The 26,864-nt window shown below is 41.0% G+C and overlaps 1 protein-coding gene across 1 annotated transcript in view; it reads left to right on the top strand.

Annotated features, from left to right (window-relative positions):
* FRMD4B (FERM domain containing 4B) overlaps nucleotides 1-26,864 on the top strand; it is a 126,535-nt gene that overhangs the window by 76,877 nt on the left and 22,794 nt on the right. Inside the window, exons 8-16 of the mRNA XM_039248857.1 lie at nucleotides 3,510-3,593; nucleotides 5,415-5,480; nucleotides 7,659-7,716; nucleotides 10,000-10,086; nucleotides 22,453-22,529; nucleotides 24,043-24,181; nucleotides 24,885-25,026; nucleotides 25,899-26,032; nucleotides 26,130-26,249. Of these exons, the coding sequence (XP_039104788.1) occupies nucleotides 3,510-3,593; nucleotides 5,415-5,480; nucleotides 7,659-7,716; nucleotides 10,000-10,086; nucleotides 22,453-22,529; nucleotides 24,043-24,181; nucleotides 24,885-25,026; nucleotides 25,899-26,032; nucleotides 26,130-26,249 (907 nt within the window). The remainder of the gene's footprint in view (nucleotides 1-3,509; nucleotides 3,594-5,414; nucleotides 5,481-7,658; nucleotides 7,717-9,999; nucleotides 10,087-22,452; nucleotides 22,530-24,042; nucleotides 24,182-24,884; nucleotides 25,027-25,898; nucleotides 26,033-26,129; nucleotides 26,250-26,864) is intronic.

Genomic DNA, 26,864 nt, shown 5'->3' with positions numbered 1-26,864 from the left:
GGAACCATTGCACGGTTAAAATTACTCTTGAAAATTCCTTAAAAAGATGACATGGCAAAGACCAGAGTTTGTCTTTCAATAAATTCAACACAGGTGGTATTTTTCTCATGTTGAATCACATAGCTGTTTTTTTATTTTTAATTTTTTTAATGTTTCATTTATTTCTGAGAGAGAGAGAGACAGTGTGAGCAGGGGAGAATCAGAGAGACAGGGAGATACAGAATCCAAAACAGGATGCAGGCTCCAAGCTAGCCGTCAGCACAGAGCCCGACGCAGGGCTCGAACCCATGAACCATGAGATCATGACCTGAGCTGAAGTTGGATACTTAACTGACTGAGCCACCCAGGCGCCCCATCACATAGCTGTGTCTTTAGTGAGGCACTAAACATGTAAGTTGCTCATGTTTAGAAGACATGTATTAAATGCTTAATGCATGTTTACTAACCACTAGAAAAACCTCAGTGTTGTGAGATGCTGGTACTTCGAGGACACAGGAACTAAAACCTTGAAGGGCATCAACTTTAGACCTCCGGTTTTGCACTTCTTCTCAACCATGAGCTTATTGAAAAGAATGATGGATAAAATCTCTCCCTTGCTTGGTCCTCTCTCTCCTCTCTCTTTTGGCTGACTATTCACATAAGTTAAAAGCAACTCCATCAAATGACATTTGTTTCTACATGCTAGGTATGCAGTATACACTCAATACATATTTGCTAGAAGAATAAGTGAATCTATAGTGACTAGCAGCCTCTACTCTAGTGAGCCTGAATTGCCACAAAATTAACTATAATCCAAAGAAGGAAATGAATGCTAGGTTGAGTTGTTGGAGCATAGCATATAGTTCACATGGACCCAGAAGTTAACAAAACACAGGTAGTTGGTGGTGGTGATTAATAACAAAAAGTGTTTGTCCTTAGCCTCTCATATTAGAATATATACATGTATTTGCCTTTCATAAAAAACTCATATGCCAACTTCTTTGTAAAGGAAATAGAATTTGAAGGACAGAGCATAAAAGAAATTATTAAGAAAAATAAATATCATTACTGGGAGTTGACAGATGACCTTTAATATGAATAAATTGGATTGTGGTATATTTTGGTTTTCAGAAAGCCCAAACCCGTTTTCCAAGATTGTCAATCTCATTAAGCTGTACTGCTTAGATTTCAAATGAATAGAGAGATTTATCCTTATGTAAGAACAGGAGCCAAGTGACTTTTTACTTCCTGTAGTCATTTGTAAAGCCGGATCTTTCACCTTTAGGAAGGGCCACAACCTTCATTTTGAATGTAATGTTGACAGGTGCAAATCATAGTGTCCCCAAGCAAGGGGACGTTCCACTCCCTCTCTTCGTACTGTAAGATGATAGGTGTGTGTATAGTTTGCTCAGTGGCACGGTCAGGAAACGTGATGGTGAAACCAAAACACAAAATTTTTGTAGACATTGAAGGAGAGCCATGTCCACCAAGCCCGATGTGGGGACAGGATGAGTGATTACTGATACAGCACACTGTGCCTCAGACAGACCCTGTCTGCAGCCCGTGCTCGGTTCCCTGGGTTCATCTGTGACCATTGATCTGCGAGTGTTGAATGAATGCTTCCAGAGGAGATTCACGTGAAGTTCAGTGTTGGATCATCCAGCTGAGGGGTTCTCTTTCAATGTGAATCACTGAAGCAAACCCCCGGGAAGCTGATGTGAAAATGCATACATGATGAATCTTGAAAATAATTGGTTCAGTGTTTTCCTGTGTAACTAGGGGGTGAGGGTGAAGGGGAGCTGTGCCTTGCCCAAGTTGAGAATGTGCTATCTAGAATGCTGCTCTGAGGGTCTGTCAGGTAATCAGGTTATGGTCTTGTTTTTTTTTTTAATGTTTATTTATTTTTGAGAGAGAGTGGGAATGGGGGGAAACAGAGGATCAGGAAGTGGGCACTGAGCTGTCAGCACAGAGCCCAAAGTGGGGCTCAAACTCACGAACTGCGAGATTGTGACCTGAGCTGAAATGGAACGCTCAACTATCTGGGCCACCCAGGCACCCTATGGTCTTGTCGCTTAAAGCCAAGCAGACTGTGTTTGCCTTCTGGCTTCTCTACATAGTGGCTGTGAGACATTGAGCGAGTGGCTTACTTCTGGAAACCTCTCCCCCTTACCTGTAAAGCATGGATAATAATAGTATCTACCACCTGGAAGTATCATGGTGAGACTTACATCAGGTATAATGCCTAAAAAGTGTGTTGCATGGTGCCTGACTCTCTACAAACAGTAGGTCATGGGAAAGAGATGAAGCCATGGACAGTAGAAGAATTACCAGTGTGATGTTTGATGAATACCAGTTTGGTCAGGATTTTGAATAGCTCTTATATACTTATCCCAGGCTCTGATAGACCCCAGAGAGTCATGTCTGTTTTTTCACAGACTACCTCCATAGATACTTGGGGCAGTTTTTGAGAGGACCAGTTATGACTGTGTTGTATTACCTGTTCTTCTTCTGTTAAGTTCCATGTAGACCACACCCCTCTCCTTCCTTCCTTCCTTCCTTCCTTCCTTCCTTCCTTCCTTCCTTCCTTCCTTCCTCTCTCTCTCTCTTTCTTTTCTTTTCTTTTTTTTCCTTTTCTTCTCTTTTCTTTTCTTTTCTTTTCTTTTCTTTTCTTTTCTTTTCTTTTCTTTTCTTTCCTCCATACACCCAACATGGGGCTCGAACTTACAACCCCGAGGTCAAGAGTTACATGTTCTACTGACTGAGCCACCTGGGTGACCCCCCCAAAATTATCTCTATTGGCAACTAGAATTTTTCCATCTTACAATGAGATCATAGCTGACCTTAAAGAGGTACATTTTTAGGTCACTTGATTCAATTTGAAGGATATCTGTGGTTTCATTAGAAACACATTTTCTTTCAAGTGGTTTTCCCAAATGGCCAACTTGATCCATTTTACTTCTAAATGTGGTAAAGAAAAAATAGACAAGTAATAGAAAACTCTGTACAAACCTTTTTATTGAATTGATACCTAATATGAAAAAAGAATAATACTACATGAGTGGTTTTATGATAATCAATATTTCAGCATGGTGAATATTATGTCCCACTAAAGATCACTGTAAGAGTACTATAGGCACACAGAGAAGGTGTGTACTGAAATTTGAAGAATGCTCTGTGAAAATGGAATATGGAAAATCCACAGTTATAGTAATTAGGTAATAGAATTGCTATACATAGGAAATATACCATGAACATGGCTGCAGGTTTATCAGGAGAGTAAGGAAAGTGGGAATATGGCACCTGAATACGGTTATTTTAAATGTTTTTGTGTTTCTTTTTAAAAACTTCAAAATATCATACGGCTTGGGGGTTGTCAATTGGGGGACTTGAATCCATGGGCTTATATGTGCTGACCACATTTTGCTAGAGCCCAATATACTGTAGTTAGTTATCATGTTTCATCCAGGGACTAGCTTGGATGATAGTTTAAGTAACAGTGACTGACATGACTGCATTACTCTTCTTTTCAGTGATGAAAATGCCAGAAAAGATTTAAAGACCTTACCGGCCTTTCCAACCAAAACGCTTCAGGAGCACCCGTCTCTGGCTTACTGGTAAGCCCGATCCCATGAGCATAACCTTCACGGAGAACTATATGCTCTTCAGGAAATGAAAAGAGATATGAGTGAAGGAAGTATCAAATCACATGTATGACAGTGACCATAAGCAGACCTGATCCTTTCCATGAAAGGGTCTTGTCAAAGCTTCCTGGAGATCATCGTACCGAGATTGTAGTCATTCGTGAAGAGTGGCTGCGTGCTTTCTCATTCGCATGCATACAAAGTCTGTGTAGAGTGTGCTTTTAAGTGAAACATAGTGCTCAGTACATGTGCAGTCACTGTGTAATGTGGCCTTAATCTAGCAGAGTGTAACATACGTGTTATAAAATACACATTTCCTTGGCTAGAGGTTTTCTCAATAGCCGAAAATGACCTGAATGAACAGGCATTTCTTCCATGGCCAAAAATTGTTGTATATTTTGAGTCATTCCATTTGTTTGCATTTTAATGAATCCATTGTACCCATTTTCCATACAACATTTTTCCTAGTAAGGTATGTTTTTCCCCTTTGTATCAGTTACATCCTCTTTAATTATAGTTGCCTTGATTTAGAGTTTCGAGTCCTGAAGATAGTTTTACTTCCACACCAAAAAAAAAAAAAAAAAAAAAGGATTAAAGAATAAATGTTCAACATGAATAGTTTTTTTTAAGTTTATTTATTTTGAGTGGCAGTGTGGGGACAAGCAGAGAGAGAGAAAGAGAGAGAATCACAAGCAGATTCCACAATGACAGAGCCCAACACAAGGGCTGTGAGATCATGACCTGAGCCGATATCAAGAGTCAGACACTTACCTGACTGAGCCACGCAGTTGCCCCATGAATAGCTTTAATATGGAAGTTGTAATGCAATTCCCAAATAAAGAGCAAAAGTGGGTGCTGAGGCTACATTTCCTCCTGAGTCTGGAATCTTCCAAACAAATCATTGTTAAGTGATAGTTTCTTAAGAAAAAAAAAACAAAGGCCATTTACCACTGATTACTGATTGTGTAGAGATAAAAACATTTATCCTTCTAGATTATACTTGAGATATGATGGGTATCTGAAAGAAGAGCACAGTAGCTCAGTGACATCAAAGATGACAGACTTCACCTACTTCTTGCCTTTCTTGCCAACAAGGTTTTTTTTAACCTTTATTTTTTTAACTAAGTAATCTCTGCCCCCAATGTGGGGCTCAAATCCATGACCCCAAGATCAAGAGTCACATGTTCTACCAACTGAGCCAGCCAGGTGCCCCTTTAATCAACACATTTTATGCTGGCACAATAATGAAGGGCTTTCTCTGCAAGCAGTGTGTCCCCAGGTAGTCAGTGACAAGAGAGTGTTTGGGATTGCACAAGACTCAGAACAGTTTGAATCCTTTCTAAATCTTCGTGGATAATTCTTTTTTAATGTATTTAATACCTGATACTTGCTCATCTCTTTTGTTAGGCCTTTTAATTTCCCTAGCAAAGCTCACTACTTAGCATTTAATGACATTATTTCGTATTTGTTATGTCCCATTCAATTATGGCAAAAAATACTAGTTTTTCGTTTGCTAAATTGACATCCTTTCCTTTTCCAATAAATTAAGTTTTAAAACATATTCATATATTGTATATCCTATAAAATGTAAATCAAAAACCATGATGAGGTAGTGCTGTCTGAGGTTCAGGAATCTGTGTACTACAGAAACAAAAGTCAGCCAGCTTCTGTCTCCCAAACAAGTGGGTGAAAGTATTTTTCTTGTTTCTCAAAAACCTCCCTGAGAATCTTGAAAATGAGTCTGTACCTCATATAGTCATACATTGCCATATTTCTCATTTGCTTGCTTTACAGTGAAGACAAAGTGATTGAGCATTATTTGAAAATCAAAGGTCTGACTCGAGGTCAAGCTGTGGTTCAGTAAGTATCTGTCTTTCCTTTTGCTTAGGTATAATTTTAATGACTTCTGGTCGAAGAAATCATCTGAGATGCTTTCTGTTGTATAGTTTGTTTGTATACAGTCCCCATCTGGTTAGAAATACCTTCATATGAATTATAAAATGCCTTGGGTCATTCCATAGTTGATGTCATCAATTCAGAAGCCTACCAGCATCAGGCCTGTAGCAAAAATGAGCAATGTAGGCTAGGTATAGGGTAACAGGGAATGGTAGAGACTGAGGTAATCCAGAGAGCTATTACCCTGGGTAGAGGCAAGGTGATTCGGCTTCAGAAACCAGGCCTGATGTTGTCAGACCTGATACTGTCTAAGAAGTGCTGGAAATTCTGATTTTTAAATCCAAATTTTAAGCACAGCAAAGTAATTTTAAGAAAATTTTATTACGCTGTGAGCCAAAGAAGACCTATCTGGAAGCCATGTTCGGTTGCCCGGCCTGTGTCTCTAATTAGGGTGGAGTATACAGTGTTGGTGTTGGATCATCTATGTCCTCATGCTGCCAATAATGGACCGCAGTGATGTATTTCTGCATTTTATTTTATTTTTTTAAGATTTTACATTTAGGTAATCTCTGCACCCAACGTGGAGCTTGAACTTACAACCCAGAGATCAAGAGTTGCACACTCTACCAACTAAGCCAGCCAGATGCCCCTATTTCTGCGTTTTAGACTTACAGAGTAACCATCGATTCATTAACAATAGTTCACAAGCTACATTAATGCTTTAAAATTATAAAAAACTAAATTTATACATTTAAATTTTAAAAATTATAAACATGAATATAGCATTATTGCTGTAGTAATTGTAGAATAACTTTAATGGCCATAGGAGTTCTTGTAAAAACCCACTGAATGTAGCTCTGAGCATGTAAGAGCTGAAATAATAACTTGGAGATTGTTATTCCCCTGGCCAGTGTAGAGATTTCCCTCAGACCTCCACCACTTGCACTCATCTCTTTTTTTCTATCACAGCACACCCTCTGTGATAGTCAAGGCAGAAATCAAAAATTAGCAGTCCTGGAAATGAACCCTTGACATTTGAACACATTGTGCCGGTTTTCTGGGGGGGATAAAAGAGGTGGAGCAATTTCCCTGAAGGATTTTAGGTTCGCCTAATGAACATGTTATGAAGCGCCCTTGCTTAAATGCAGAGTCCTTACTTCCTTTGATCATTATCACTGTGGCTCCAAATAAGAGACTGACTTGGTGGTGAAGGCTCTAGACCGTGGAGCCCAACTCACTTCGTTAATATCTTGGCTGTGCAGTGTACTTGCTGCATGTTGGTAGCACATTTAGTGTTAACCTCTTTTTTTTTTTTAATTTTTTTAATGTTTGTTTATTTTCTAGAGAGAGAGAGAGAGAGAGAGAGCACAAGCAAGGGGAGAGGCAGAAGGGGTCAGAGGATCCTAAGCAGGGTCTGTGCTGACAGCAGAGAGCCCGATGCGGGGCTTGAGCTCACAAACCATGAAATGATAACCTGAGCTGAAGTCGTATCTTAACCTACTGAGCCACCCAGGCGCCCCCATTTACCTAACCTCTTACATTCATTTACATATAGGTCACTTACTTTTTAAAAAGTATCAAAATATTGATTACAAAATCCAGATCAGTTGATATTCAAAATGTCATTAAAAAGCCCACTTGTACTAAACAGGAACCGTATGTAATCTCTACGCCCAACATGGGGTTTCAGCTCACAACCTCAAGATCAACCCCATGTGCTTTACTGACTAAGCCAGCCAGCTGCCCTAGAACTGTTTTTATTTTTTCCTTATTACGAGCATGACCCTGAAGTTGATTCTCATTGCTTTGGATCATTAAGTGCTCAGTTAAAAAAAATATTTGCAGTTTTGGTTTGCTATACGATACAACATCTATGCTGTAGAGATCTTAATATGCAGAAAATAACATTTCCTATAGCTTTCGGAAATTGAAGTTTTGTTAGCAACTTCCTAACATTTGGATAAGGTAAAATGTGTTACTCCCTAGAATGTCTTATTCTATTTCTACTGCAGTCAAAGACATTAGTCATGGTTGTAATGAGGAAAATACATACAAATTGTGCTTCTGTACATCACTTTCCCCAGAAGGATCCTCTGACTAATTTATTAAGAGATTATAATATATACTATTCATTTTTTGTAGGTATATGAAAATAGTAGAAGCTCTACCAACCTATGGAGTCCATTATTATGCAGTGAAGGTAAATACTTTTACATGACAAGACTTTCATAATGCCCATGTGACTTTGTGAGTTAGTGAATAGCACCAACTTCTAAAATCACATAAATTAATATGCATATTTATGTAAATTAGCTCTATAAATATTAGCATAAAAACAAAGTTGTTTACTTATTATTAAAAAAATAATAAAATGAAATACGATTACTTTTTTTACAAAAGCCTGATTATCTTTGTCATTTGTAGCAAATCATAGAACACTCTATTTTTGCAAAATACTTGCTACGTTCAAATGTTTTCCACAAACCTCTATTAATCCTAACATACTCGGATTAATCTCTTTTGATGCATCTATTCCTTTTATCAATTTTTGCTGCTATTTCTCTTCCCCAATTGTTAACCTGCCTAATGCTACCAGATACTCTTTTTTTTTAATTTAAAAACATTTTTTCATGTTTATTTATTTTTGAGACAGAGACAGAGCTTGAGTGGGGGAGGGTTTTAGAGAGATGGAGACAAAGAATTTGAAGCAGGCTCCAGGCTCTGAGCTGTCAGGACAGAGCCTGATGTGGGACTCGAACTCATGCACTGCGAGATCATGACCTGAGCCAAAGTCAGAGGCTTAACTGACTGGGCCACCCAGGTGCCCCTCTCTTTTTTAAAAAAAAATATTTTTAATGTTTTTTTATTTTTGAGAGAGAAAGAGACAGAGTGCAAGCTGGGGAGGGGCAGAAAGAGAGACACACACACAGAATCTGAAACAGGCTCCAGACTCTGAGCTGTCAGCACAGAGCCTGATGGAAGGCTCAGACTCACAAACCACAAGATCATGACCTGAGCTGAAGTCGGATTCTTAACCGGCTGAGCCACCCAGGCACCCCTCAGATATTCTCTTGATAACACCTTTATCTGGGAATTATAAACTTTCTTTTTTTTTTTAAGATTTTTAAAAAGTAATCTCTACACCCAGTGTGGGGCTTGAACTTACAACCCCGAGATCAAGAGTTACACATTCCACCAATTGAGCCAACTGGTTGCCCCAAGAATCATACACTTTACATTGTCATTTCAGTGCTTCATAAAATTCTCAAAACTTTGCAGGATTTGCAATACCAATTTTCAATTGGTATATTTTGGATTTGTGTATTGTATTCATGCGTTTTCAAGCAGGGAGAGACTAAGAAATATTTTGAGATGGTAAGGGATAAAGCAGCTTAAAGAAAGTCTTGTTTGAAGGGAATACTTTTATCATTGATCAGTCTTGAGTGGCTTTTCAAGTTACAGCAGTGTTTGCAGTTCTGATTCTAGGGAATTGAATAATAAATACTTGCATAATGAGGACACCTTGTACTAAAAATAAGTACCAATTCACTTTAATTTCTACAGATTCTTTTTTTTAATGTTTATTCATTTTGAGAGAGAGAGAATGTATGTGTGTGTGAGTGAGAGAGGGGCAGAGAGAGAATCCCAAAAAAGACTCCTCGCTGTCTGTGAGTAGCCCATTGTGGGACTTGAAATCATGGACCATGAGATCATGACCTGAGCCAAAATCAGGTTGGATGCTCAATGGACTAAGCTACCCAAGTGCCTCTAATTTCTCCTGATTCTTAGTTTGCTTGTTTACCGATACACGTTTAAGCCTAAACTTTTCATTTCCTGTGTCAATGCGCCCTTTACTTTGGCAAGACCTAAAAGATTTTGAAAAAAAGGATTTATGGGGAAAAAAATTCCTCCCCTCCCCATATGTACCTCAAAGTGATTATTCAAACGTCCTGCCATTGAATCATACAGTTCTCCAAAAGAGCTTTTCCGTATTCCCCTGCTCACTGTTAAGTAGATTATAAACATCAAGTTTGGGACCTCTTTTCTCATCTTTGTAATTCTCTGGAAACTTCCCTGACCTTTATAGCTGGTTACTAATCAAGAGAGCAGAAAGCTTTTTTTTTTTTTTTTTCTTTCTTCTTTCTTTTCTTCTCTTCTCTTTTCTTTTCTCTCCTCTTCTTTTCTTTTTTAAAGGGGTAACTGGCTTTATACTCTGGATTCGTTTTACATTTTATTTCTTCTCTCCAACTGTTCAGTCAAGACAGTAATGTTTCATTCTTTTTGATGGTATTCACCTGTTTTAATTTAAAGATCTTATTTGAAGGCATCTTAATAACAAGTTAGGTATGTAAGTAATTTTTTGTTTACCAAGACAGCTTCATTTTATGAAGCTGATACTTGGCAAACGGTGAAATTGGTAAATCTTCACCTCTAAAAGACTCAACAATTAGGGGCGTGGTTCTCATGCTTTTTCATCTTCCAGGACAAACAAGGACTTCCTTGGTGGCTTGGAATCAGCTATAAAGGAATCGGCCAGTATGATTTGCAAGATAAAGTGAAACCTCGGAAAGTAAGTGTGAATCCTTTTTTAGGAGAACCTGGGCTGTTCTGGATTTGACAACATTGCTTTAAGGGGCACCAAACAGTCTCAGACAAAGAACTTTGGTCAGTGAAGCCATGGGTTCAACGAGGAGGCTCAGGTGAAGTGAAAAAATACTTTTTATAACTAATTTATGTACCTTTATACAGCAGTTCTGATCTCATCATTTATTCTAAAGAAATAAAGTTATTCACTAAGATTTAAGGATATTGATCACAGTTTCATTTATAAATGCATACAATTAGATTTTTATTTTTTTTAATGTTTATTTATTTATTTTGAGAGAGAAAGATCAGGGGATAGGGCCAGAGAATCCCAAGCAGGCTCCGCACGGAGCCCCGTGCAAGGCTCAATCCCACACCTCTAAGATCCTGTCCCGAGCTGAAATCAAGAGTCAGACACTTAACCTACTGAGCCACTCAGACATCCCTAGATTTCTATTTTAAGGCCATTTGAACAGGATGATGGCATTCTGGTTTCTAAATTTCATATACTATCTGTTATATAGATATATTTATACACATAATTATATATAATGTTAGTATTAACTTATACATAAATTATATTAATAAATTTATAAATGTTAGTATAAATTTACATGTAAATTATATAGATATGTACATACACATGCATACATATACTTTTTTGCACTGGATGGATAAATGGATGAATTGTGAGGACCAAAGTCAGATCCTTTAGGGCCGGTTCCCCCTCTGTCATACAGTTACAACTGATCTTTTTACTACTGCTGCTGTTTTCACTTATCTTTGTTTCACAATTTCCCACACTAAACCTGTCTGCTTTTTGTAAAGAATAATATGTTATGTGCTATACATGGAAAGGTCACACTCTATCAGGTTTGGGTTTTCCAGCGCTAATAAATGACATTATTTTCAACTTGGACTTTGGCTATGTAGCTCTATTGATCCGAGCACAGGCGTACAATACATTTTTGCTCACATGAGAATGGATGAGTCCATATAGATCGCCACCCGCTTGCCCTGGCCTCCTGTGTGTTACGACAGAAAGGCTTACTCATGCTGCCCCGGCTGGTTTTGCCGCCCTCCCTGTGCTCCCGCTGCCATCACTGGGAGCCACTGCAGTGGAACAATGGCCTATAATAGCAGACCATGTGTTATCACACTCCGACATTGCAGCCTTAAATAACTCCTGCCATTTCCATCTGTCTCGTGCTTTAATGTCTATTAGAAAAACAGCCGTATTCTTCCCAAAGCGACCCTTGTATTCACACCACAGTGTTCTTCCTCCTCTGTGCGTTTTCAGCTTCTATCAATGCGTACAATCTTTCTTTAAGAAAATAAGTAAAGCTTGGGGCGCCTGGGTGGCTTAGTCGGTTAAGCGTCCGACTTTCGCTTAGGTCATGATCTCGCGGTTCGTGGGTTCGAGCCCCGCGTCGGGCTCTGTGCTGACTGCCAGCTCAGAGCCTGGAGCCTCTTTCAGTCTGTGACTCCCTCTCTCTCTGACCCTCCCTTGCTCACGCTGTCTCTCTCTCTCTCTCTCCTAGAAATAAATAAAACATTAAAAAAAAATTTAAAAAAAAAAAGAAAATAAGTAAAGCTCCTCTTTTCTCCCCACTCTATGGTTGTGAAGCTCCCACAAACACCACAAAAGGGTGGCCAGGGGAGCAGCCTTGTCGGGGATTGAGGCTTCTTATCAGAAATCATCAATAAAAATAATAACACATCATCTCACAGCCAATATCCATCTGTGTGAGGGACCGTAAGACAGCATGTATGTAAGCATACAATTAAAATTGTGTCTCTGTGAGCCTTGGGACCAAGATCAATTGAAGTAAGGTATGCTCAGTTTCCAGGAGGGATATCAATAATGTTCGTAGTTAAAAATTTCCTCAAAGACCAAATTTCTAATAAATAATGGTAGAAACGACAGGCATACACTTTTTTTCAAAATCGTTTTTATTTATAGTTATTTAACTGTTTTCCAAAAGTTATACATACTCATTGTGAAAACAGATGAGAAAAAGCAAACCGCATGTCAACTAGGGTAGCCCCCGTCCCTCCCCCGTGATAACCACTGTCAAGAGGACACTTGTTCGGTTAGACTTTGTCAGTGTACATCCTAAGCTTTCTGGAAAGAGAAACCTTTCTATGCACACTATTTCATACCGTGTCCTATTTTTCCAGGTCACTTTTTAAAAGTGTCTCTTTTCACTCTTTTTAAATTTTTTTTTTTAATGTTTTATTTATTTCTAGGAGGGAGAGAGAGAGAGACAACGTGAGCAGGGGAGGGTCAGAGAGAGAGGGAGTCACAGACTGAAACAGGCTCCAGGCTCTGAGCTGGCAGTCAGCACAGAGCCCGACGCGGGGCTCGAACCCACGAACCGCGAGATCATGACCTAAGCGAAAGTCGGACGCTTAACCGACTAAGCCACCCAGGCGCCCCCCTTTTCACTCTTTTTAAAGCTGCCTAGTATCCATTATGCGGAAGTCCAGTATTCATTTAACTGATTCTCTTTTGATGGACATTATGGTTGTTAACTATGGGAGTCTGTGGCTGGCGGGGTGGGGAGGATATTAGGGGGGAGGGAGAATAATGAATCCCAGCCAAGGCATGTAACTCACCCTTAGTTTATGTATTTAATAAAACCAAATTATTGTTTATCATGTTTCCTTAAGGTAGACCTCAACCTGTATTAACATTTTTTTTTGGTAATTTATTTCTCCCCTGAATTTTACTTTAAGAAATAACATGTACAAGCCTCACTGGTTTTGCTGAATCTTGCATGTGATATATGACTTACATTGACTCACAAGTCATTTCTTAGCTCATGTGGGCTCATGAAATTGAGAATCCCATGGAATATAAATGCATTGACTAAAAACAACCAGGCTTTCTCCCAAAATAATGGTGAATCAGAGTCTGCACAGTAAATAAGTGCAGCTAATTTCCTCTCAGTTGCTCATGACTCACAGCCCTTTCTTTACATTCACAGTTTCATAGAAATTGGTAAATATTGTTTGACACTGATGACAATCAGCCTTGCTTGTTCATTTCAGAGTTTAGACAAGGATCAGAAGGCATTTGCTTTTCTTCAATTTGCAGGGCTTTTCTATTTCATTTCAAGATGTGCCATTCAATTTAAAAAGGACCATTAACAGGCCATCTTGTGTTGTCACTGCCTCATCTTCTCTTTTTTTGGTGATTTTTATAGGTGTCCACTCCATCCCACTGTTTACTTCCTCTGTTAAAATTCAGTGATGGATTTTTGCTTCCATATGTTTATTTTTCCATGTCCAAACCACTTACGGGTTAAATTGGAGGGAGGAAGTCACTGCCCTGGCCCAGTTGGTACAAATGAAAGAATCCATGATTTCAAGGGTCATGAGCACTGACTTATAAGAAGGAGGATCATGCTTCAGCTGTTTGCGTGACCTGTACGCGCAGCAAGTTACCTGTGGCTGGAGCAGAAATGCAGGGCAGATGGGCAGACTCTTAAACAGAGGCTGGAATGGGAGACCCTGGAGGTCTCAGCCTCTTGAGCCCTTTGTTATGCGTGCCCGCTGGGTTATAATTAAGTAGCTTAAGACCTGGCCAGGAAAGGGGAAGGTTTGCCCTAATAAGAGACTGACTGATGCCAAAGGCTATTTTGGAAGAATGGTGTAAAACCCACAAGCTGAAGCTTTCTGTCCTTTGCACATAACGTGTATTAGTGGTAGCCTATGAACATTGGGGACGATGTTTGTTGTATCTCCCAATGGTACTCTTTGTGTAATTTGGCTATAAGCCTTTCTACAGTCAAAGGGCCATGCTGTTTTCAGTCCATGTAGTATGACGATGCAGAGCAAGAAGTTGGGAAGCAACTCAAACCTGTCTTTGATGTCCATTTGCTGTGTAACCTTGGCCATGTTGTTTAATCCCTTTTTAAACTCAGTTTCTTCATCTACAGGGGTATTGCCACCAACTGCATAGGGTGTTTGTAAGAATTACAAGAGATTATGTTCAGCACTGTGCCTGATACACAGTCACCCCTCTACAATTGGTTGTTCATTGGTAGTGACAGAGAAAGACAATTTTTAAAGGTATAAGATCCTGCAACCAATGTAACTCTATATGTTAACTAACTAGAATTTAAATAAAACCTTGGAAGAAAAGGTAGGAGAAATATTGTTGGATCACTGTTGGTTAGAGAACGACCCAACGTTGCCACAAACTCGTAGTGCTAGCGTTCCATCGAAGAGTCCACACTCAGATTTTCTGTTTTCAGAGATTCTTAATCCCTCTGCATGAATTTATTAACCACAGTGCCCAAAGGCATGATGCAAATTAAGAGAAATGTAAGATTCTGAGCTATAAACCCCAAAAATTCAGAGTATTAAAAATTCAGATCATGAGCAGGTTTTCTTCTTTTTAATCTCCCCTTTATGCATGAAATGTGTCATTGCAAACTCTTGTGGAATGTGAACACATACCAGAACCCAACTTAATTTCAGATCGTAGGATCTTTGAGCTTAAAAATAGTGAAGTTTTGGCACAACTGGGTGACTCAGTTGGTTGACTGTCTTGACTTCCACTCAGGTCATGATCTCACAGTTCCTGAGTTCGGAGCCTGCTTCCAATTCTGTGTGTCCCTCCCTCTCTCTGCTCCATCCCCTGCTCACACTCTGTCTCTCTCAAAAATAAACGTAAACATTAAAAAAAAATAGTGGCGTTTTACGATTAAAGAAAAATGCAGACTGTGTTCCTACTAGGTTTTTATTGTTCACTCAGTACTTCAAGGGAAAATACCATTTCTTCACAAAGAAGTAGAGTAGGTCAGTGGCTAAGTGAAGCACTGATATATGTCATGGCTGATTTGTACCCCTCTAGCAAGTTCTTTGACCTGAAAAAACCAGAACCTGTCAGAGATGGGAGAAATAAAAAAGGCATGCCAGGCAAGGTGTCATTGGCAGAACTTGGTGGGGTAAAATGCCTTTCAAGATGGGTATCTTTGTGCATTATAACTGCTAACAAAATCTTGTGATGTGCATCATTACCCCAGGGCATTTTGGGGTGGGGAAAAGGTTCCTAGCCTTCAGTTAAGTGAAGATTTCTTTTTTAAACTATTGGAATTCCCACACGCCTAGGGCCAGGTGAATTAAGTAACAAGCACAAAAGTCTTCCTGTTTCCTTGTCATAACTGTACAGGGTTCATTTCATTTATTTATTTTTTTTTATCTTTTTAAATTTTTTAAAATTTATTTCTGAGAGAGAGAGAGACAGCGTGAGCAGGGGAGGGGCAGAGAGAGGAGACATAGAATCTGAAATAGGCTCCAGGCTCTGAGCTAGCTGTCCTCACAGAGCCCGACGCAGAGCTCCAACCCACGAACCGTGAGATCATGACCTGAGCCGAAGTCGGACACTTAACCGACTGAGCCACCCAGGCGCCCCGGGGTTCATTTCATTTAAACCCAGTGACTTGCTTACTTTTCTAAGCACAGCCATCTCAATCATTTCTCCCTGCTCCTCGCTTTTCCATCACTGCCACATTGCCAGGGGGCTCGATTGGGAAGTTCCTTCCAACGCTCCTTAAATTTTAGATAAAGCTAACGGTGGGAGAAAGGGGAACATGTGCTGCCCAGTCACACTTTCTACGTTAATACAAAATAAAGTTTGGTGTGGAAGAAAAGAATGCAATTACAGCATGCAATGGAGACCAGTCCATCCTGTTTGTAAAGTGTATAATTAAGCTCCAGCCACTAATCAATCTGACTGTTAAAACCTTCTGCAGAGTGGCTGGGAGGAGAACTCAAAGCCTACCACATGGGTTTGAAATAAGAACCAGTCCTGCACTCCTGCTTACCTGTTGGCTGACCTGGAGCTGTGTCTCAGCCTTTCTGGGTCTTTCTTTTCTCAACTATCAAATTCTAATCATTTTGTCTCTTCTCTCAACCTCAAAGATCATTGGGAGAACCCAGTGAGTTAGTGAGTTATTTTACCGAGTGGATAATTTTTCTTCATATTCCGATGTATAGAAGGGTTACTGCACACCACAGGTGTCTTTTTCCCCTCCTGTAAGCTAATCACAGGATTTTAAGCAGTTCTTCTAAGACAAGGAACTCTCAGAGAATTGGTTGTCTATTTCCATTTTACAACCGGAAGCAGGTGAAAAGAATTCAAGGCAGGCGGCCTGATTAGTCATAAAGTCTAATTGCAAGGGAGGCTGGGAAGGGTAGTCTTTAGGTGGGTGGCCAAGGGCAAAGCCATAAGTCAAGGTTCTCTGTTACTAAAAGCAAGGAGGAGAAAAAGATCCTGAGAATGATAAGTAGTTTCTGTCACACTGTGTTTGTTTTCTCTGAAGTCTTTTAGGGGGATGGTTCGTGAGAAACTAATCAGTGAGCAAAGAAATGAAACATGATGATAGATTTTGAATGGCTTCTGGGGGAAACAAATGAGATGGAGGGCCAATTGTGGGATGGGTGGGGAACACTTAGTGGGTTCAGGGATGGCCTCTAAGGAAGGTGACATTTCAGCTGGGTCTCCTGAAGAAGTGGGGCTCTGAAGAACGGGTTGGCACGTTCTAGTCAGAAAACAGTGTGTGCTGATGGGAAGGAGGTAGGCACACTATAAAACTGAGAGGAAACCCCTATAGCTAGAGCTTCAAGGCTAAGAGTTTTTTCTGTAGAAGCAGAAGATGATGTGTGAAGAAGAGGAAGTGGCTGCTGGACCAGCAAAACCATTAGTTTTTATTACTTAATCTCTTAGTTTGTATTTCTAGGCATTTAACCAAATGGCTGAGTTGTTGGTGCATATAGTGAAATGAAACATAGCTCTTTAATAGGACTGACGCGTCCAAATGCTGAGAAAACCAGTTAGTACATAAAGCATGGTGAAAAAAATGTTCTCTGAAAGGGGATAAACAGGAAAGGCTTCTTTGCTTTGTACATATGACTAAAGATTGGTTTGGTTTTAATTTGTTCATCCTTAGGGAACAAATTTCTAATGAGAGAGTGCAGTGTACCCAGTTTTACATTTTAACAACAACAACAACAACAACAAAGAATAAGAAGAATTAAGCCCATGCTGTTTAGAAGGACCTTGAGCTAGTACTTGATATTCTTTATTCCATTTAAGGAAAAAGCCAAGTCCCTGTCATTAAGGATCCGATGGTCCATCTGGAAAGAGAATTACATTCAAAGTTGGGGATTTTACTCAAGTTTTTTTTTAAATTTTTTTTTAACATTTATTCAGTTTTGAGAGAGAGAGAGAGAGACAGAACATGAGTGGGAGAGGGGCAGAGAGAGAAGGAGACACAGAATCTGAAGCAGGCTCCAGGCTCCCCCAACTGTCAGCACAGACCCCGACACGGGGCTCGGACCCATGAACCGTGAGATCATGACCTGAGCTGAAGTCGGACGCTTAACCAACTGACCCACTCAGACGCCCCATACTGAAGTATTTAATAACTGGGCTAGATACCAACCTATGTGTCAGCTGCAACCCTCCAAAAGAACCATGCAGGTGCCCGTGAACATGTAGTTCAGGTCAGTCCTGGTTGTGCCGTACATGTGCAGTGAGCACTCTATTGCACCTATTAACAGGAAGTCGTTAAGTCAGCCCTGGGAGGTTAGGAATTCAGCCACAGAGGAAATCTGGGGAGATGACATCCCCTTGGACGGTCAGAGTTTTATATTATGCGTTTCCTGATGCCCAGAACTTCTTCATCTGAACTTTTCTAAAATGCTCAGTATGTTGTACTTTTTGCATTTAGGATGTGATGTTTCATGTATGGAAGGTTATGACATCACATCTCAAAAGGTAATTTTTGTTACCCGAACGTGTCCCATTTGGGTGTGTTATATAATTTTTGTTCAGCACACATGACACTGTTAGCATGGCTTCATCTAGTCTGATCCGTTGTTTCCAGTCCTTCTGGTGGGTTAACATTTGCTTTGAGAAAATCTGAACAACCATTTGTCCCTACAGGGATTCCCTAACTGAGAAAAACAGAACCCCAATGTTGATTATTTTGGAGCAAATAATTCATCTTTTTCTTGAACACACTCCACGTACCAAATCATAGGTATATCACCAAAAATTCTCCTCTGAGCCAAACTTGCTCAGTTTCTGCTCTGTTGACATTTTGGGCCAGATCGTTTTGTCCCGAGCATGGCATGATATTCAGCAGAATCTCTGGGTTCACCCCACAAGATGCTTGCAGCACCTACCCCTTCAGTATGCAGAAATGTCTCCAGGTATGACCAGATGATCTTATTGTTGTGGGTGAGAGTAGGGAGTGATGTAAATCATTGTTGGTTGGGAACCATTGGTGCAAGTAAAATGTGAGGGTCCCAGAGTCCTTTTCTGCAAATGACTGTTCATAATTGCTGGGGGGGGGATTTCCCCCCCTGAGGTAGATCTGAGAATTACTCCATGTTTTCATTAACTCCATCAAGTCTCTTCCCAGATGAGAGAGGCAGGATGGTGTGCTTTGATTAGGCACTACGGTTTTTCAACCTGCCAGATTTGCTCCCATTTAGCTTTGTGACCTTGGCCAATTTATGTAAACCTCTCTGAGCCTCAGTTTTCTGTCTTGAAAAATGGAGCTCAAAGTAGTAACTCCCCATAGGGTTGTTGGGCAGACTCACTCTGGGTCACAAAAGCATTTTATGGATGGAAGGATGGCTGGATAAAAAGGTGGTCAATTTGGCTTTCTTTTTTTGTGTGTGTGCATTTTTTTATTTTAGAGAGAGTGGGGGAGAAGGGGAAAAGGAGCGAGAGAGAGAGAAATAGAAAGAATCTTAAGCAGGCTGCAAGCTCATTGCAGAACCCAACACAAAGCTCTGGGTTCTACAATCCTGGGATCGTGATCTGAGCTGAAACTAAGAGTCAGACACTCAACCAACTAAACCACCCAGGTGCCCCAGTGGTCAGTTTGGCTTTCTAAAAGCCCATGATCCTGCAAAATTCTGTTTTTGTGGGACCCCCAGAAGGCAAAACATATCCAGTAGCTTGATCATGGGTACTAACAGTATATTCTTCAAGAATAACTTTTTTAAAATGAAAAAAGAATAAGTCACTAATACAGTGATTTGGCTTTGCTTCGAATTATACCAAGGGATCACCCGACGTGAGTCATTGTTTGCCGTACAGTCACACACTGCAGCTGTGACTATCCCAAATTTAGTCATTTCCAGGTGAACCTGCAGTTAAATGATTAACCTATATTATAAATGCTCTAAAAAAAAAAATTGTCTCTGATCATGTCTTTCCTATCCTTTCTTGGTGGTATACCTTTGGGTGACATCTAATTTCGATTTGTTAAGATTGACTAAGGTAGTTTGTTCCTTTCTGTCCGAAACTTTTCCTGAGTCTTTTTATTACCCTGGGAGGTCCCCCTTGCCTGTGGCAGGTGCATACTCCTCAGCATTTTTGCACTTGCCAGGGCACGCTCCCTGGGTACCCCAGACAGGAGGGAGCTTGTTGCCATGTGTCTTTCTGTGGGCGTGCCCCTGACCTGCCCCTCCCTCCTCCTCGGTGACCTCCATGCTACAGGAACAGTGAACAGATTTCCTACCCAGAGGGTGTATCAGGAAACCACCGATGAAATCAACAGAAATACAGCAGTTTTTACAGACGTTGAAACTCATAGAATGGGGACCTGAGTGACACAGATGTGTCAACAGAAAAACTTGATTGTTTCTCATCAGCGGAAAGACAGCTGGGGGATCCAGACCGCTGTTTCTCCTTCTGTTTCTGCTATTAAGTGGCTGTCCATCCTCACAAAGACATGATTGAATTAGGGAATTGGACTGAGAGTCCTTCATAGCGTTTGTAACTAGCTTTGTCAGTCTCTGAATGTTTGTTCTAAACCAGGTACTGGGCTAAGTGCTTCATGAACATCACCTCACCCAACCTTTCCAACAACCCTCTGAAGCAGGCGTTGCTCCCAGTTTACAGATGAGAAAACGGACACAGAAAAGTTAAACAATTTACCCCCCCCATAAGTGATGGAACCAGAATGTACACTGTATCATCCTCACTCTACTGGCCATCGCGAATTAAGTCGGCCTCCTTCCCGCTCACCTATGCTATTACTGGCACATATATGAAATCATATTTTCCATGAACTTTTAAGATTTCAGGTGGGGAGACGGCTTTGCCTTTTAGACTTGGAAACTCAGTCTTGTTCCCATCAATTCTTTGCAAACCCAGTTGCCGTTTAATTATTTCAAATTCTTTAAATAAACTGAAGCCCTTCACCTTTTACTTAGGGTTTTTGCTTACAGGGAGCACGTTTGCTCTCATTGCAGGAACATGCTGAATGGAGGCGAAAGTGCTAGTATTTCACATTTGTAAGTGGTAAGAGGGGGAGGTGGTGGCTTTCAGGGATCATGTTTCAAGTCCAGCCCTGGTTTTTATGTGTGTGGGAATGGACGCAAAGAAAAACACAGCTGAGCTGCATTGTGGCTCTTCCTGTAGAACCTGTTCATGCCCAGGGTGAGTAAACCCTGGTAAAAATGTCTCCCTCAACAGCCTCCAGTGAAATTTGTGCTTGGATTCAAAGCACCTTACTTCCCAGCAAGGATCACCTGGATCCACACTACACCCCCTTTAAAAACATGTGTCTTTCTTCTGGGAAGATCTGCCAGCGAGAACTTTGCTCTGTATCTCACTGATCGGAGGAAGGAGGAGAAGTGGGGAGGTGTCACTGGGTAGGCTTGCTGATGTCAGTAGCATGTCAGCCGTGGGAGGTTCTGTTTGTGAAATTGAGTTACACCTAGGTGTCTTATGAAACTCCGTTCAGAACTCACCGGAGCTGCTGTCTGGGAGAGAGAGGGGAGGTAGAAAGAACCTTAGGACTTTCCCTCAGATTTCTATCCCATTTTTGGAATCTCTGGATTAAAAGAAATGAAAGCGACCAGTCTACGGACATTTTAGGAATCGGTATGTAGCTTTAAACTTTCACTAATAATACTCTCTCAACCTCGGTGATTGTAGTTGTACTGACTGTATGTCAGACAAGAAAGGGCTGGGTTTTTAGCGTATGCTGATTTATTTTACTATGTTTGGGATTGGGGGGGTCCAATTTGCATGCTTTTGTATCCTAGTTACATGTGCATAGGAATGTCAAGTTCACGCTGTTCCTCTAGAAGAGGTTCACATGTTCGTGAACAGTCTTGGCTCCTGTACTTGAGGAAATGGTGGTGCTGAGGGTGGATTGCAGAGAATTTATTATTATTTAGACAATTGAACTGCTCCTCTAAGATTCTTTGAACATAATTACAAACTCCAGTCATAGTGTAATAATCATTAGCGGTGGGACAAACTCAACGATGAAGTCCGAGTGGAGACTCAAAGCTGAGGCTCAGGCTAGTACAATGGGGTTGCGAATGAGCTCAGGAAATACTGCAGGGTGCTCAGTCTTGTTTTAGAAATTATTTGATGTTCAAATGGACACTGCTAGTAAGTTCTCTTTCACCCAACCAATTGGCAAATGATACCGAGTGCAGCATTAGCGTGTCAGCAGTGGGAATATACAAGTAGGTTGTGTTTACAGAAACTGGAGACTCTCGTTCAGAACCCAAGGGGGCAATCCCGCGTTTACCCCCACCCCACCTCTGCCCCAGTTCCTGGAGCTAAGTTTCCTTCACATTTAGGGGAACTCTTGCAGGTGGGAAACTGGTATCACAGAGAATCACCCCTGCTTGGGGTTCCGTTTTACTTTCACTTTGCTTCCTTTTGAAATTTAATCTGTGGTTCTACTGAAACACCCTTTAGACTGTCTTTCCATTTAAATATGAAGTCAGCATCTTTGATCAGAAGGCGTGTGCTTACTGGAATTGTGAGGATTTCCTTACTTACTCTCTTTATTTAGTCGAGTCAAAGGAAAAAAAAATAGTATGCATGTTCCCCACAATTGCCTGGTTTATTGTTCCGGGAAGATTTATTAGTGAGGTGAGGATTACTGTCAGAGAAAGGAATAAAAATGGTTTCAGGTTATTGATTTGTAAGAAGACAGGGTCACACATTCGCGCTTCATCTTAGTGTGCCTTCTTGATTATTTGATGACAAAAATGGGCTTTAGGGGCACCTAGGTGGCTTAGTCAGTTAAATGTCCAACTTGGACTCAGGTCATATCTCAGTTTGTGGGTTCAAGCCCCACATCAGGCTCTGTGCTGACAGCTTTGCATTCTGTGACTCCCTCTCTTTCTGCCCTCCCCCGCTCACATTGTCTCTCTCTCTCTCTCTCTCTCTCTCTCTTCTCTCAAAAATAAATAAAAATTTTAAAAAATTTTTAAAAAGATGGGTTCTAGCTTTAGTAAAAAATAGTATTAATTAAAGCTGTGTGTGTTTTCTGTTTTCTTAATTCCTTAGTTATTCCAATGGAAACAGCTCGAGAACTTGTATTTCCGTGAGAAAAAATTTGCCGTTGAAGTTCACGATCCACGGAGGTGAGGATGACAGCCTTTTTTTGTATGGTCCCGGTGACTATCTGAATAACGCTGCCGGGAACATTCATGTGCAATTTTTTTGTGTGGACATACGTTTTCACTTCTGGATATACCTGGGAGGGGAATTGCTGGGTCAAATGGTAATTCTTTCTTTAACTTTTTGAGGAACTGCCACACTGTTTTCCAAAGGAGCTACTCCATTTTGCACCCCCACCAGCAATATATTTGGTTCCATTTTCTCCACATTGTCCCTAACACTTGTTATTTTTAGCTGTGTTTTGGTTGCTTTATTATTATTATTATTATTTTTTTAATGTTTATTTTTGAGATACTAGGTAAGAGAGACAGTGTGCAGGGGAGGGGCAGAGAGAGAGGGAGACACAGAATCAGAAGTGGGCTCCAGGCTCTGAGCTTTCAGCACAGAGGCCCCTGTAGGGCTCGGCCTCATGAACTGAGATCATGATCTGAGCCGAAGTCAAATGCTTAACCAACTGAGCCACCCAGGTGCCCCGTGGTTGCTTTTTCAACAGCCATCCTACGGTGTACAGCGATAGGCCTTCTGGCTTGACTTTGTGTTTCCCTCGTACCTAATGGTGGCCGAGCATCTTTTGGTGTCTTTTTTTGGCCACTCTTGTATCTTCTCTGGAGAAATCATCTGTTTGTATCCCTTGCTCACTTTTTAACTGGGCATTCCTGGTCACTTTAAAACAATAGTTGCCAGGTTATCAACATAGATTGAAGTCAAGATTATAGGCTCTCCAGGCTCCTCAGAGGAATTCATTATCAGTCCTCACTGTGCGCCTTTCAGACACGTTTATGGGTCTCAGAGGTCAGAGGGATGGGGGGAAACAGCTGTGAGAAAAAGATGACCCCAAGAGATAAGTCAGATTCCTACCAAGAACATTGTACCCTTCCCCCTTCCCTGCAGCATCTGCCTGCCCACCCCCCACCTTCCTTCTCCTTTCACTCTCTCCTCCTCTAACCCTTTCTCCTCTTTTTATCTGGCGCATAAGCCGTAGCTGGACCGGTTACAGACTTGCATATCTTCAGACAACATTATCATGTTCATCCTCTGATAATGTCAGAGCCGGACAAGTCAACCTAGGTCTGAGCTGTTCTTTTACCTTGGGGAAGGCGCTGCCCCTGCCCTCTTGGTGGTTTTGTCTTTGAAGTATTACCACATTTATCCCCAGCCCCTTGTGATGGCGACACATCCTGTGGTTTTTAACCAAACATCTAGTACAGCTCCTAATTTGCCTACGTCTTATCTGCTTTTGAGTACATGTGTATGCGTTTTTGAGCATGCGAGTTTTCTAAAAAAAAAGAGATTATCCAGGCGCAACTGGTGTTGTCATAAAAGGAGAGCATCAGAAGTGTGGTCCCTGTCGGCATCAGAGCGTGGCAGCAGAAAAACAATGAAGTAGATGCTTCGTGATAACATTACTCACTGGCTACATTTTGTGTTGTGCTGGGCCAGAGGTGAATAATTCAAATGCTTTCCTTAATCTTTTAGGATTTCTGTGTCAAGAAGAACCTTTGGGCAAAGTGGCCTCTTTGTGCAAACGTGGTATGCGAACCCTTCTCTCATCAAGTCCATCTGGGTAATGGCAATTAGTCAGCATCAGTTTTATTTGGACCGGAAGCAAAGCAAAGTAAGTAACCTGAGTGCTTCTATAGGAGCAGATGGGCCTCCCTCATTTACTTTTCATTCCAAAGATAAGCTTTCTCAGAAAAGACACAAGCACGTGGGGTTTTGCTCTTTGAGATTTTTTAAACTTTATGAGCATTTTTCTTACATTTTCTTTACAATTTTCTTACATTTAAAGGGTGGGCAATATATAACCTGATTTAATTTTTTTTTAATGTTTTATTTATTTCTGAGAGAGGCAGCGTAAATAGGGGAGGGTAAGAGAGAGAGGAAGACTCAAAATCTGAAACAGGCTCCAGGCTCTGAGCTAGCTGTCAGCACAGAGCCCGACACGGGGCTTGAACCCACAAACCGTGAGATCATGACCTGAGCTGAAGTCGGATGCTCAACTGACTGAGCCATTCAGGCGCCCCAACCTGATTTAAAAGTTCTAAGACTCGTCAACTTTTTGGCATATGGGCACGTGTCCACAGGTGACATATTCAGGTTACTGAATGAACTATACGGTGAGAGAGATTCGTGCGTAGTTATTTAAACATTTTAGCCGTACAGCCTAAATCTCATATTTTTTTCTTCTGAAGTGTCACTTGTAAAAATTCTACATTGTCCTTTGTGTGACATACTTAGCCCATGGAAACTTAATCATTTTATCACTTTGAAATTGGTTCAGTCGAGTGACTTCTGTTTTGATGTTGCATACCTCTTAGGCAAAAATTCCTTCAGCCAGGAGTTTAGACGATATTGCCATGGACCTGACAGAAACAGGGACACCAAGGGTCTCCAAAATGGTGACACTGGAGGCAAAAAGTCAGTTCATCATGGCGAGCAATGGCAGCTTAATCTCTTCAGGTAACGTTTTGGGAAAGTACAAAAATCTTTATTTCACTTTTTTGGAGGAGTCGTAAACCGCTTTTCAATGCATTTTAGACCCATTATGCTGGGAATAAATAAGCATATCAAAACCTGCAGCATGCAGTGTAAACCAATTTTTTTTAAGTCTAAGGAAAGTAAAATTATAAACGGCTTGTATGAATAACACTAGATACAAAGATACGGAGGGCTTAGGGCAACTTGAAAGGACCTTTTCTCCCCATCCATTCCAGCAGCTTCTTCTTCCCCCAATATTTAGTTTCTGATCCAGACACTTGTCTACGTCTCCACTTAAAATATAGCCAAACATGACTACAAGCTTCAGACCTCACCCCACCCCCACCTTCCAGTGTGCTTGCTGCCCCGAAGCCCTTCCTCCGCAGAAATGCTGGAATCTCTTATCACCAAGTGTATGTAACTTAACTCAAATGAATTTCCCCATCTAAACCCTATTGTCGACTCTTAATCTGAAGCACAGAGCATTCCTTTGCCTTGCTTGCTTGCTTTCTAAAAGGACATTCTAAACAGTTATCTCAAGGAACATCTTACCTCCTATCCTGCTCAGAAAATTGAAATTCTTCCTTGGGTGTGTCTGAAACATTAAGCATTTTATCGTGGCTTCTAAAATGACTGAGCCAAAATACAGAAGGTATATATAATTACCATGCTGCTGGATGCCCAGAAGCATGAGAAAATGTTCTCCAGTTTCCTTTTATTATATTCGGAAACAAGGAGAAAAGAAATAAGTTATGATTTAATAGCAGGTTTGACTTAGAAATCCTTTGTCCTTTAAAAAGGAAGGAAACATGCCTTGGATAAACCTTCCCTGCCCTCCCTCCCAAACCCTCCAGGTTCTCAAGACTCAGAAGTTAGCGAGGAGCAGAAGAGAGAGAAAATCCTTGAGCTCAGGAAGAAGGAAAAGCTCTTGCAAGAAAAACTCTTGAAGAAGGTCGAGGAGCTTAAGAAGATCTGTTTGCGGGAGGCTGTGAGTATCTTCTGGGGCTTGGGGGACTCCTCACATTGTGTTTGACCCCTCCGGCCAAGGTCAGTTTTCCCCCTCTTGACTCGGCCCTGTTTTACAGGAGCTCACGGGCAGAATGCCGAAGGAATATCCGCTGACCGTCGGTGAGAAACCTCCTCAGGTCAGAAGGCGTGTGGGCACCGCGTTCAAACTCGATGACAACCTACTGCCAAGTGAGGAGGTACGAGCAGTGGCGCTGAGCATTTCTGTTAACAACAGGACAGAAGAGCTGACAGCTGAATGTGGTTGGCTTGTCCCTTGGGTTTTTGAGTCACCTCTGTACATTTTTATCTCGCGCTCCCCACTCGAAAGTGATACAGTAGACCATGCAATTCTTTCTTTCATACACAGTCCTGTTACAGTTGAGTTGTTTCTCACTTTTCTACACCTCCGCACATAGGGAGCGTTGAACAAGCCCCAACTATTTGTAAACTGAGGAACATTATTATAAGAATTAAGAACTCCATCATTAGACCCTTCCACGTAAAGCAGAGAAGCCTTTGACAAATAAGTTGGCCCTTTCTGAAGTCTCATTTCCCAGGCCTCAGTTTCCTCATCCATAAATTGGGGGTAATCCTTGTTCTTCCCACTGAGGGACACAAGGAATATTAAATGAGATATTACATGTGCAGTATTTGGGTGTAATAGTTCCAGTATACAGTGTACTTTCTCATCTGCGGGTCGTCAGACAGTAGGACCCTGCTCCTGCTTCTTGCCCAAATTTAGCCATCTTGGCTTTAGAAAATGATAGCAGTTTCCATCAAGAATGGAGAGAGCTTTGCAATGTATAGATCAT

Source organism: Hyaena hyaena, unplaced genomic scaffold (genome assembly GCF_003009895.1).
Source record: "Hyaena hyaena isolate Hyena2069 unplaced genomic scaffold, ASM300989v1 scaffold_320, whole genome shotgun sequence".
NCBI classification, from domain to species: domain Eukaryota; kingdom Metazoa; phylum Chordata; class Mammalia; order Carnivora; family Hyaenidae; genus Hyaena; species Hyaena hyaena.
The sequence above is the reverse complement of the archived record's forward strand: the minus strand, read 5'-3'. Positions and strand labels throughout refer to the sequence as shown.